This window comes from Solea solea, chromosome 8 (assembly GCF_958295425.1).
Source record: "Solea solea chromosome 8, fSolSol10.1, whole genome shotgun sequence".
In the NCBI taxonomy this organism is placed as follows: domain Eukaryota; kingdom Metazoa; phylum Chordata; class Actinopteri; order Pleuronectiformes; family Soleidae; genus Solea; species Solea solea.
In genome coordinates, this window is record NC_081141.1 from 11,577,026 (window position 1) to 11,590,745 (window position 13,720).

A 13,720-nucleotide genomic window follows, 5' to 3' on the forward strand; every position below is an offset into this window, starting at 1 on the left:
GACCAAAAGGCAACCCACTAATTTATTATCCTCTTGCAGATTGTGTTATTAATAAACAACATTCCTGACTTACAGGCAGCTGGGAAAGAAAAAATGTGATTCATTCGCTGACTACTCAACACTGTATTCTCTCTTGTAACACTTCAGTGACCATTAATATAACTTCCCCCGGCGAATACAATAACAAAGAAAACGCATTTTTGGAAGAATAGGGATGTGCTGAGAGGAAACCATTCATATTCCTTTCTCACTGATTCACAAATGGGCACGTCTGCCACAGCAACGTCAAAGACATCACACAAATGTACAGGGTAGTGTCTAAAAAAACAGCAACATCGGAGGTGGAATATTGATGTTTCCTTTACTGCTTTTTAAATCAAGCTCTTATTTTTATTATTGTTGCCCCTCTCCATGATAAATAGGGTGATAAAAACAGATGCCCACCCAAGTCTTGTTGACATTTTAGTGAGTCCTTTTGGAGCCGTTAAGATGCCCAGTTGAGGGACACCACAGTTAGATAAAGGGAGTGATGCTTATGGATACAGAGGCAGAAGGGGAAAATAAGTGAGAGTGCATGGACAGTGTATGTAGGCAGGGGTAGACGTGCAGGTGGATTGTATCAGTGAGGAACAAGAGGAACAAAGTGTGGCAAACAAAAAGGTGCATGTCCGGGAAGAGCCGTAGCACAGAAGAGACGGAACAGACATCAACCGGTAAAGATTTTGAAAAATCTACATGCTAACAGTCTGTCCTCTCAGTCTCTCTTCTTCTGTGTTGTCAGTACACAGGTCTGTAGAGAAGCTCCCCAGAGGTGAGCCTGCGTTTCAGCTCCTTCCACAGCAGCTCTCTCTCCTTTTGGGTGCCTTTCATGAAGCCTCTGTTCTCCTGGGCTCTCCGTGACAGGTAAGGCATGACCTCATTTATCGGCCCATAGGGGACATACTTGTAGACGGGGAAGCCTTTCTGGCCTAGGGGTGAAGTGGACGGGATGGGAGACAACGCATAAAGAAACGGTAGTTTTGTAGAATGGCATGAGGACGATAAACATAGACAACATACTTGCACTTTTCTAGTCGTCTGCAAAAAATAAATAAATACGAGTCATGATGTTAAAATGTGACATTTGATTGACAAGGCTAATTACAGGTGCTGCATAAAAACTTATACACTCTGGACAAACTCCTGCGAGCACATCACAACTGGACATCTATTTGATTGGCTTCCACCATTCTCATCAGCCAGTTTTCAGCACCCTCAGTTTAGCTTATTCTTATCACGTCCTCTGTCCCCAACTGGAGTCAAAACTTCTGAATTCTGATTAATTAAATTGAAATCGCTAAGAGATTTTGTTTTCATCTATGCAATTTTGAAACAAATCGTGAAACTGAATGAACACTCAAGACATAATAGCGATGCTTGTTCTGTACAATGAAGCTCGAACTGCTGCATCGCCTGAGTAAACGACAAAGAAACACATGTCTATTTACATCAAAAGTGGTTTTGTTGGTTTTAACTTGAGTCTCTCATTGACAGATAAACACCTGCAGCTGCTGTCTTTAGCCGACAAACCAAGTGGCAGGAGCCGGCAGCAGTGCTTTGTGAAGACAGCTTGTCAATACCAAGGTGTCTCAGTTCATATGTCACATCATGGGCTGCAAACTGACTTGTACATGTACACCTCAAAGACTCCAGTTGGCCCGTGTTTCGCCTGTGTAACTCAAAGGTTCAAGGGGACTCAGCTGAGAGATGTGGAGGAGGATAATGAACACTGATTCTGACTGTCTAATCACCAGTAGGATGGGAAATATTGTAGCTGTGTCCCAATCCAGGGGTAGTTTCCTTCTTAGGACATGGTGTATGCGGCTTACCGAAGCAGTGGGCTTCATTGGCTGCAGAGACAGAAATGAGATGGTCTGGTCTATGGAGGAATTAACTATGGTGTCACCAGCTTGCCCCACCTTTACTACTGTCACTTAGCAACAGAGCTGCAGCCAGATGCATTTCAGACTACTAATAACACTCGATGCATAACGATTTTAACAAAGATTCACATTTTAAGGGGCCTTTGAAGTGGAATAGATGAAGCGAGGTTCTGTGGTATGACCCCTGAATTGGGAAACTTGGGCTAAAATTGGGCTACTGTGTGTGTGTGCATGTGTGTGTGTGTGTGTGTGTTGTGTTTCTTACCCAATGGGAAGCTGATCTGATCACACATGCCCAGCAGCTGAGCAAAGTACACCTTGTTCTCCGTGGGTACGAGACCCAGCTCATTCATTCTATATGAGAGGGGGATACAATTAAATCCTAGTTTATACGGATCCAAATCTCTATAGAAAATCAATAGTGTTTTCGACACTGTCCTTGGATAGAAAAGAAGTGGTACCTCCTTAAGGTGTGTTTCACTGTGTCTTCATTATGGGAAGCAACCATGACATTGGCATTTCTGCGGTGTGCAATCTCATCCAGCACATAATCTAGACACCTTACACAAGCAAAGACACACAAGGAAAACACTTTGTGAACTTTTTCTATAACGTTCACAAAAGTTAACTAACTATTTTGATAACCGATCAATGGGAAATTTGTGGACCAAACAACACATGTGAGACCTTTGCATTTTGAAGTTTGATAACACAATTCTCTGCATTAAACAACAGTTCATCCAGACAGTAAGTGACATATTAATTGATCATTAAAATAATTGATACTTTAGTTGTAGTTGCATACAGTAGTTATATATTTTATAGAAAAATATAAACTGTATAAGATATGGTGTATTGTATGCACATTGTGTTTTGCATTGTTTTCAAAAGGCTTTAGTATAAATTGCTCTCATTAGTATGGGACATATTGTTTGGTGGGGGGACTACCGTTCACAAAACTAAACTGTAAAAGTATCCCTAAACACCACACACATTTTTCAATGGAACCAATCCATTCTCGAAGGGACCTCAGCAGGAGTTAATATGCATGCACTTTACTCCTCCACCGTCAGCAGATTTTGAATCAGACTTCATGCTGGACTGTATCAGCCGAACTTTGTATCTGTCCTATGTTGATATTTACTTCTGAAATCTGATCGAGTGCTTGAGGAGCTTAGCCTTTCCTCCCTTTTGTGCAAAACATGTCGATATCCACAGGGTGAGGCCTTTGATGTTGCCTTACTGTAGATGTGTCAGAAAAAAAAATGGGAGCAACCCTTGAGCTAGATGATTTCTGCAACTTGCACACAGGTGACTCAATGGCGTGGAAGCTTGCTGACACAAGATGATAAACCTGAGAAACTTCAATTGAAGGACCACTTCCTTAAACTTAAATCCCTGTTCGGTTCACTGCAGCAGAATTGTGCCTGTAAGGAGGCTGGTTTAGGTGTACATGGGAAAACCAGAGAGAAGAGAAAGTGTTTGGAGTGAGTTCAAGAAAGTAAACTTCAAAAGTGTTTTCTATCAGTAGCAAAAGTCTATATGGAGGACAGTTTAAGACTTACTAAGGGGTGGAACTTGCAGGGTAGCTCATGATACAATAGAAGGGCCATAATAATGATAATGATACGGCCTTTCAGAGGTGATTGGTGTATCATTTCCAGATTTGGACACCATCAGCACCAATAAGCAAAGTCCTTGCTCCTACCTGTGGTACATTCTATTAGTAGACTCATAATCCGGGTTGATTGGGTCTTCATAGCCAATCTTTCGGGCCCTTTCTCGCTCCAGATACATGTAGGCTCCACGTACCAGCTTGGCAGCAAAACGCCAACGCTCACGCCGTGACAGTTCTACATCCATAGTCACGTTATGATAGGCTTCCTGTGAAACAGCCAATGCTTGGTCAAAACCTAGTATATGTGTATATATATATATATATATATATATATATATACAAAAACTGTATATAGTGAGTGTGTTAAAGACTCCAAACTGTTCAACACCATAGCATATTAGTGATATCATGCCCTCTTCAACTCAATCAGACATGATACAGACTGTGCTGATGACTTTGTTAAGTGCAACACTGGCGACAGCCGTCTGTGTTTGTTGAGAGAAAAGTGCTAGATCTGTCACGAGGTGATTTTTTAAAAAAAGAAAACAACTGTCAGTACATCATGGATAACACGGACTTGTTTAGCAAAAGGTTAATTGGAAACATTTTTTACACAAAGTTTCACGGCGGTAAATGAAATGAAGAAGCACCAATCAGGTCAATCAACACCCGATCTGTTCTCCCTGACTTAGAACACCAAGCATAAAACAATCAAAGCAAAAACCGGAACAACGGCAATATAAGGCAAAGTCTCTGTGATATGTAAAAACATTAGTAACTGTATGTTGTACTTCCACTGTCAGTCAAACAGGACTGTGTTGACATTGGTTTGTGTTTGTTTCTGCTTACATGATTATGAATGAAAAAAAAAGCATTCACAACAACTTGTCTCGATTAATTACATCGGCGGCGAACCAGCAGTGCATCTGTTATCACAGCAACTAATTATGAGAAATATAGGACACACAAGCCTTGTCTCATTGTCTTTTATATGAGCATTCAATAGGAAATGTAATAAGAGGAACAAGGGCCTTTCTACATGGAGTTTGCATGTTCTCCAGCTTTCTCCCACAGTCCAAAAACATGCAATTGGACACTGTAAATTGACCCAGGTGTGAGGATGAGAGGGAATGGTTGTTTGTCTCTGTGTGGCCTTGTGCTCGACTGCGACCTGTGTCACCAGTGGCCCTGTAACCCTCATGTGGAGGATAAAGCAGTAGAGTTTAGTTTTCTCTTGAATATTAACCAGTATTAATCTCCTCTTGGCCTGTTGCTGTTCTGATAATGTTTAAAAGCCCCACTACTTTTTTACATTTATATAAGTGTTATGACTGTTGTAGCTGCAAGATTTGTGTGCACATTTGAAGACAGAAACATTTGAACATCTAGTTGTGTTTGCCAGCTGTGAGCTCTTACCTTCAGGTAGCATTGGTACGTGTTAAAGACGACAGCCTTTTCTCGGTTATAAATCCTCTGCATATCTAATGTCAGTTTGCCGATGGCTGGCTGGAAGTAAGTTTGCTCTGCGTCTGCCAGCAAGCAAACACCTTTCCCTACGGCATGCTGAGACACAAAACATCTGATTCATTTGTATAATAACACCTAGCAGTGCTCACAACATTGTTTAATTAATGGTAGAATTCAACATATGCAATTTTTTTTTGTTTACAAGACAAATACAGGCTGAGGAACCATTCAGATGCAGTGCTGTACGGATCTCCTGCTGAGGCTGGCTACTGCTGGCTGGAGGCTCCTTGGCTACACACCTGCAACTTATCATCTTAAAACCATACCAGCACTCCTTTGTTTGATGACCACATGCCTCCAGAGCTTCTGCACCAGTGCCACGCCATCGACAAAGTCTGAATTTGAATAAATCTTACTGAACCATTTCACTGTCACGGTGTCCTCTTCAGGCTTACAAGCCACTCACTTTTTTTTGGGGGGGTGGGGCTGCAACAATTCATCTGTTAATTATTCATCAATTACTAAATAAAATGTCAACTATTTTGAAAATAGATGAATCACTTATACTGGGTTAAAACATTGAGCCTATTTCGTAAAGATAGATATGTTGTGGTTTATTGCGTCTATACGACAGTAAACAAAACAAAATATTCGAGAACACTGTCTTTTTGACATTTCAGCAACATAGTTTTTCACACGTTTATGATGCTTTTTGTGCCAAACTACATACATATTAATTAGACAGTTTGAATGAACTCACTCACTTTTTCGCTGTGTGCGCTGAATGAGGCCAGAAAAACAAGTGTGTCACAACAAACCAGTACAAAACTGCTCTTCCTCTCATTTGTAAGCTCTTATTACATGTCTCCATTAAAAATAATGCTCAGGCAAAAGGTGTTGCATCTGAATGGCCCCTATTTGTTTTCTGCAGATAGAAAATGTCACATTAGTATGTATATTAGCATACAGCAATTTTTCTTTTTACCTTAGCTAAGATGTCCATCCGCTGCACCGTCCTCTTCAACTGTTCCTCCTCCTCTGTGGTGAAATTCTGCAGCAAAGGCTCCAGCATCCTTAGCTGAGTGAGCAACCAGGAGGAATACACACCATGAGACACCAATGATCCAAAAATCACACAGCATGAAACCTATTAATATATCTTTACTTGTCTGTAATCTTGGGTCAACAGACGTGTAATTAACACAGGCCTTGTGTTAAACCCAGCACTGTTATTAGCCAATATCTACCATTACTTAGCATCACTGTTATCCATCATTGGGAAATGAGGTGCTGCTGAATCCTCACATCTCCCACCTGCTTTTTCACTGCATAATGTTGTCCTTTCCACTGTGTTTAATTCATAGTGGATCTATATGGGTCTATTGTTAACTTCAGCTCAGTTGTTTCCACTTAAATCAGTGTGTAATGTGACTGACCTTTAGATTTGGAACAACCAGGAGGTCCGGCACCTTTGCTCTGTGATCTAATAAGCTGTTCCAGTCAAGCACGTCAATGATTCTGTCGGTGAAAGGACACAACGGTATCATAGCAACAAAGGAATACACCCTGTATGATCACTCTGCAGCATCAAATGTCCTTAAAAACAAACTTTAAAATATGTAATGTTGCAAAAAATATTTGTGTTCTTCCCTTAGTGTCAGAGCGACTAAACAGCCAAAGTTTGTTTATAAAAAAAACTTGCATTAACATATTTTCTAAGTCTCTTGATATTTTTTTTCCTTAAAAAAGCAATATTGTTTATTTTGTTTCCGTGGTGGACAAATAATGGAGAAAAAAAAAAGATACTTTAATATATTTCCAAGATGTGCAACACTGAAATTATTTACTTACATGATTACACTATACTCATAGATTTGATTGTATGGGTGGGCAATGAAACAATAACAATATTTATTTCAGTATAATCTTGACAAAAGTAAAAGTTAAATATATGTATCAATATCATGTGTATACATTGGGGTTATTTTCTGTCTAATGTTTCTTTTCTCCTCATAAAGAAGTTTAAGAGGTTTCTGCAACTTTAATTCAGGAGCTAAAATAGTTATTTGATTATCAAACTAATTACTGAGTCATGATTACCTTCTTGGCAATATAACTCAGCCCTACATGCTTATATGAGTTGTTTTTTTTACCGTGAGTTTTCCTCTTTCCTGCTAGAAAACCAGCCATAGAAGTCACCTTTTGCACCCAGTTTGGTCAATAATTCCTGGATAGACATTAAAATTAAATTTAAAAATGTTGCATACAATAGCAAATACTTTATTGTGTGTAGTTAGGTCTATAACACTGTATTTAACTGTACCTGTAGTTGGTTTAGGTCCACCCTCTGCTCCAAGACTTCCATACCATATTTCCCCTGCTGCAATGCCAGGAAGTTGAAAAATCGCTGCCATTTCACAAGGACCTCTGACAATTTGATCTGTTACATAAAATACAAGTATAAATAATAATAATAATAAGTGTAAGTCTGTCTTCTCAACATCGTCCACAAGAGTACCAGCTGCTACATGGACCATTTAATCCAAAGTTACAGCATACCAGAACCTGAGGTTGACCTAGAGCAGTCATTTTGATGGCAGAGAAAGCGTCCATTGAACTCTCACCTACAAGTCAATCAGATAAAAACATTAGCATGATTATAAATACATGTCTAGGGATTGCATGGAATTGCAATACACAACCAGTCCACATGACCAGCGGTTGACGGAAAACAATGTTTTCAATAGTTATGTAGCAAACTATATACATATCTAGCTTGTTAAAGGTTTTAATTCTGTAAAAGGTATTGCTAGAAAAGAATGCTTAGGGATCAAGGCTCTCTGTCCTGAGCACACCCTTCTTACGCCAAAAGAATGACTTCCTTTTTTAGGTTGCGTTGCACCATTTAGCAGGGGTGAGCATACACAGACATTTGGGGCAAAAATTAAAAGGGCACCCTGTGGCAGACGCCACTAGTACACTTAAGGCAGGCATGGCCAAAGTGTGGTCTGGGGCCAAAAGCAGCCCGGCCCTGGGGAATGAATTTCAGGTGGACCTTTACATGGACCTCCACACATTATTGTTTAATTAATTTATACAGCAAAAATATAATTTCCTCTATGGACACCCTTTGGGACACTGTCATATAGAACATAACAGCATCCTTTTTGATGGGAAGGACACCCATGGGAACCGAAGTTACAAGGGCATCTTATAGCACACTGCATCACTTTTCTCTCCTAGAAAGGCACTCCTCTTGAAACAAAGCATTTTTTTTGCACCCTGTGCACACCACTGTCATTTAGGTATTAGTTACAAATACTGGAATAGTGACCATTCCCCCCACAGGCACATGTATGGGCAGCTGCTAAATAGAACAGCCAATAGGAGCTCCCTCTCTTTCTAAATTGCCTAGTCTATGAACCTTAAGTCTCTCTCACATCACTTGATATACACTAAGGGGTTATCAGGGAGTTACTGATCAGTTGCACCAAAAATTCATTGCTGACTGCCAATCCAGACACGATGTACAAATGTATGAACAATTTAGTTTGATTCTTCTTTACTTACTAGAGGCGCTGATGCATTTGATGAAGATTTCCATATTCTGGTCACATTTGCCCTCATTGCTGCATACTCCAGTCACTCCTCCACGACGGTCCCCAGATTGTTTATGCTCTTTAAAATCTATCTCTCTGTTGTTTTTGCCTGAAGGTGAAAACACATTTCCGCACCTATTACTTCGACTTACATCATACACTGAGTACACAAATGAGAACAAAACAAGGCAGCTTACCTATGCTCTCGTTTGCTGCAGAGGACTCACACGAGCTAAATTAAAGGGAATACAGGACGATGAAATTAGTGAACACGCTGCGCTTGAGCAATATTATAACTGTACAGACCTTTGCATCACGATTTCAGCAAGATGTTAACAGTTTAGAGTTCAACTTCAAAACTAGGTTATGTCAGAGGCTCATATTGTGTATAGCAAACCTATACATAAGGATCAGCCACTGCATTAAACAAAGGTGACTGGAGTTAGTGTTGCAGCTGAACTGCACTGCTGTCAGTCTGCTGACCCTACAGCGAGGGCAGCTGTAGCTTCACTCAACACATGAATAAGTCACGCTGAGGACGCTCATGTAACTGAGCAGATGACTGAACAGTGAGTATGCAGGACATCAGAGATGCCACCGGGCTTCAGAGCTGGGGAAACACAATGTTCTCTTAACATGCCATGCCATTTGGCAGAAGTGCAGATCAAACTATAATGTGGTTTTTGACAGAAAACTAATACCCATTTTTTGGATTACCATAATCTAAAGCTGCCATCAGCAGAGCCACTGTTTGGCCATGTGCGTCATTCTTTACAAACAGCCTACCTCACCAGCAGCCTTTGCGTAGTTCAGTCTGTTGCTTTTTACTATTGTCTTGAATTAAAAATCAATGAAATGTTAAAACATGCATATTAGTCACCAATTATCTTACCACATTTCAGAGTTCTATCCTCACGTGTAAGAAATGCATTATTGTTATTATTGGCAGCTTGCTCACAATAATGTCAGAACAGAGGCTTGCATTATTCAAATCCAAACTGTAAAATGTGTATTATTTATAGCCTGTGTATCTGAAGGCTGGCATGCGAATACCCTGCTCTCAACATCAAACCAGGACTTGCCTCTTGTTCCTGATCTCTTCATTCTGTTACAAGGAAATGACTTATGGTGTTGTTGCCATCTTGACAGATCAGTAGAGAGGCCTGTCAGACCCTCTGCTGCCTGAACTCAAGCTGTCTTAATGCACCTTGTCCTCCATCCTCACGGTGTGTAGGTGCATGTCTGCCAAATAAAAGCTCTCTAGCCTGAGGTTTGATGCCTGTTTTGATGAGCAGGAGGCGCCATGACAATCTAAAGCTTCGAAGTGATATCTTAGTTGGAAAACAAACAAACTCCACTGAGTTAAAGTAGTTGTAGAAAAATAGTTGATTGTTGATGTGACAAATGACCAGAGGCAGTTCCTCACAACACATCATCTCAAGGGACATGTATGTGCAGTTGCTAAGTCTAAAAGCCAATAAGAGCCCCATTACTATCGAAGCTGCCCTGTGATTGGTCAAAATCGATCATCATGGGCCAAATTTCCTGAGGGCTAGAAATGAAGCCGGGGTGCAGAAGTCTATTTCCCTCTCACATCACTTGACCACATCATGTTGAAAGACTATATTTGCATTATAGATCAATAACGCTGGAGGCTCCATCACCTTATAGAATTTAAACAGACATAGAGTGACCTTTCAGGCATAATGTGACATTGCAATCAGGTGTCACTCTGCATCATCTAACTCAAAACTTGATTCTTAAATACCCGCTAAAAGATTTTATGCACTACATCTGGTCTTAAGAGAAATAGAATTGTGTGAGACACCAAATGTCAGTATTTGTGTCTCTTTTTACATAATATGCTAAACATATCTGACAAAAACACTTTGCTTTACTCTGCAACTTGGCTGTGAGGCAGCCTCAGAGTGTCCACATTTAATTTTGGACTACATTATGTCCCAGTTGCTCATCACGCATGGATGCCCACAGCCAAACAATAGCTGCCCAGTGACGTTGCTTGCTTCAGGTTGGTGCTATTATCCAAGTTTGCATGAGCTCATGGGACAGACACCCACAGCCTTTTGCTTCCCATGTGACAGGATTCCTGACAAGTGAGAAATTCTCTCCAGCCAGCAGCGCCTGAAAGGGCAGCCATGACTGAGCCAACAAATCATGTTGTGATGAGTGTTTATTTCGTGGCTGTTACAAAATAAATCTATTTTTGACATCAAACAAGAGCAAAGTATTGAAGCTTATATATTTTTTTTAACTTAAACACTAGGCATGGGAAGAAATACAATTTTAATTTAAAGATTTTCCTAAAAAACTAAAACAAAAAAAAAAATCACTTTATCTTGCACTTGGGTAAAGAAAAACAATATTTTGTGTTGCACGTAGGACACATTTGAAATTGAAAAACAAGAGTCATGAAAAAGATAATTATAAATCAAGACATCCTGAATGACTGGAACGATGCAGGTACTCTTTTGTGGCACTTCAAAATAAATCCATAGGAATAGGATTTTCAAGTTAAATATTAAAACATTCCTTCCATTCACGGTTCTTCAAATCACCAGAATACAGCTACTGTGGGTGTTTTTTTATCACAATGCTTGATAAACCCAAACTCAAAACTGAAATGCATGCAGTAATCATCATCTACTGAAATGATAATGCTGTGACTTTCATACTTGCTCATTTCTGGCTTCTCCTGGCTGATATCTTTCTCCACACAATAGTCCAGTATGGAGCCAACACGGAAGGCCTGATTCTTCTGGATCAGTGGCCTGACAGCCTTCTCGTCTTCACCAGCCACAAACTGACCATAAAATGTTATTTTCATGAATTGGTTGAAGGCTCTCTGGCCCAGAAGCTTTTTACATAGATCCATTATCTGAACAGAAAAGAAGAAGAAGACATTACACCCACATTAGATGATAATTAATAATTCAAATGTATTCCATGTATAATTTAATGAATCATAATGTCCACAGAAAGTGCATGTTTAGAAAACGATATATGAAGGACAACAGGTAAGAAACTAAACGTGATGTTTCACAAGCAAATAAATTCAGATAAACCACATTTAAACAACTAGAACTGGCAAAAAGTGAAATAATTGAATTGAAGAGCTGTTGAGTGTTCATCACGTTTGCTTTCAAAACAAAGCTTTACACTCATGTCATCATTAATATTACAACGCAGAGAGAACACAGAATTACACGTCAGGTGTAGCACTGTAACTTTGATGCATCACACCTTATCCTGAATAGAAATTGACTGTTAAATTATGAAGAGTGCGCTGTGCCGCTCCACGTGCTCAATGTATTGATACTGCATGTAACTGTAAGGGTTGCGTACAACAGTGATGGTTGCTGGTCTTTGAAACAGAGAAAAGCTTATTTTAGGCCCAGTTATTTATACATGAATTCTGCCCTCTGAATAAAATTGCATCAGACAATAATATTTCATCTCATATTATGAGATAACAAACTTGTGTAGTTGATCACGTTCCAGTGCACTTTTAGTCGTGAAATGTAAATTCAACAGTGACAGTACAAATTGCACAATGTATTTTATTAATTAAATTTTGTCCTATGTTTTATGTCAATTGCAAAAATATAATACATGTTATAAGTATTTATTATTATACTTATTCCGGCATTATAGTACAAAAATGAATAATTGAATGCTGTCTCATTTAATTTTATTTTACCTCTATAACGTGGTAAATATTGAACTGGAGATTCACTTGAAGAATTATATCATAACTCAATCCACAGTCCCGATAGCAGTTCGATATTTTCCCAAACCATTCAGCCCGAACAGACAGACAGACAGAATAAAGTTTATGGTAAACGCCTCATTTACCTCTTGATTCTTATCTACCATGCTGTCATAGGAGCAGACTTTAAAAACCACCAAACCTCTGAGCAGCTCTAATGAGTCTTTGCTTTTATAAGACTCTCGGGTCAGGTCAAAGTCCACAGAGATCTCATTAGGAGCTGTGGTGGTGGAGGTGGAGGAGGTGGAGGAGGTGCTGAGGTTTCTGCTTTCACTCCCCGGTTGTTTTGGACAGTCCAGTCGTGCTGAATCCCGCTGAGTGTGGCTGCGGCTGCTGACATGGTCCCTCCGCTCTGTGTGGGACTGTGCAGTGAAGCAGAGCCTCCATCTGATCAGCAGCCAAGTACGGGGAATGTCCACCCCAGGCCGCGTCAGTGCCCGAGCGGCTTTGACAGAAAACATCAGCCAGGAGGAGGAGGTCGTTGTCTGCAGTGAAAAACACAGACGCCCGGACCCGGAGTCGTTGTTGGCCGTGAGCGACACTGTGTGAAACGGCAAGTGAGCGACTGTCACTCAAATTTGCATCAGGTGGTTGGTGGATCAGCTGTGATGTAATAACACACACACACACCCAGACACCCTGCACAGGTGCTGCTACTTCAAACACACTAACCTCTTGACTGAGTTAGTCTAAGCTGCAGATCACACAATTTCATTTCAAATACTCAACCACAGTGGCGTGCACAGACATTTGGAAGAGCAGGGGCAAACATTAAAAGGGCAACCACTGGGGCAGGCGTCACTAGTATATCATTTCATACATTTCCACACACCTGTGTATCTGTACAAGGACATCCTTTACAGTGCAGCATCATGTTCTATCACAGAGATTGGACATGCATATTCTGTATTTTGCTATCTAATACTTTACTTTTACTTGTGTGACCTTTTTGCCTTTACTAGAACGTGTATCTATTTTGCCACTATAGTACTCAAAGGACCCACGTTCAATTGAAAAAGGTATCTTAAAAGGAAAAGTGTTCTTAGCGGAGCAGACGGACTAGCGTTCAGCTCCATTGTTTTGCCTTCACATGTTGGCACACAAATAAGTATGGAAATGACTCTCTGAGTATGTTTACCTTTCAGCAGATGCCAACAATCTTATGCTTGAATAACTATTTTCGTTTTCGGCACTGCACATTCAATTATCTGTCCATTTTGTGTAAATTCATTTCATTCACAACATCAAAAAGCACCATTTATTCACAGAATTGTGAGACTGTGGTCAGAGCATTTGTGTTTTAATGGATTCTGGGAGTGACGTTTGT

At 40.1% G+C, this 13,720-nt stretch overlaps 1 protein-coding gene across 1 annotated transcript; it reads right to left on the bottom strand.

The window, feature by feature from the left end:
- Positions 1-777: 777 nt before the first annotated feature.
- On the bottom strand, positions 778-12,865 carry prodhb (proline dehydrogenase (oxidase) 1b). Its single transcript, XM_058636468.1, has 14 exons — positions 12,480-12,865; positions 11,300-11,502; positions 8,804-8,838; positions 8,578-8,715; positions 7,567-7,631; positions 7,331-7,447; positions 7,161-7,234; positions 6,444-6,525; positions 5,993-6,085; positions 4,957-5,103; positions 3,631-3,806; positions 2,384-2,482; positions 2,188-2,276; positions 778-968 (listed from the first exon to the last, which is right to left on the bottom strand). The coding sequence occupies exons 1-14, from the start codon at positions 12,852-12,854 to the stop codon at positions 778-780; spliced, it is 1,884 nt and encodes a 627-aa protein (XP_058492451.1). The 5' UTR covers positions 12,855-12,865.
- Between the last annotated feature and the right edge of the window lie 855 nt (positions 12,866-13,720).

Excerpts from the sequence above, each read along its gene's own strand:
- prodhb (XM_058636468.1), bottom strand. The coding sequence starts at position 12,854 with ATGTTTTCTGTCAAAGCCGCTCGGGCACTGACGCGGCCTGGGGTGGAC. Across the intron at positions 11,503-12,479 it reads TGGTAGATAAGAATCAAGAG|ATAATGGATCTATGTAAAAA; the intron begins GTAAATGAGGCG and ends TTTTCTGTTCAG. Across the intron at positions 7,448-7,566 it reads TAGGTCAACCTCAGGTTCTG|ATCAAATTGTCAGAGGTCCT; the intron begins GTATGCTGTAAC and ends TTTATGTAACAG.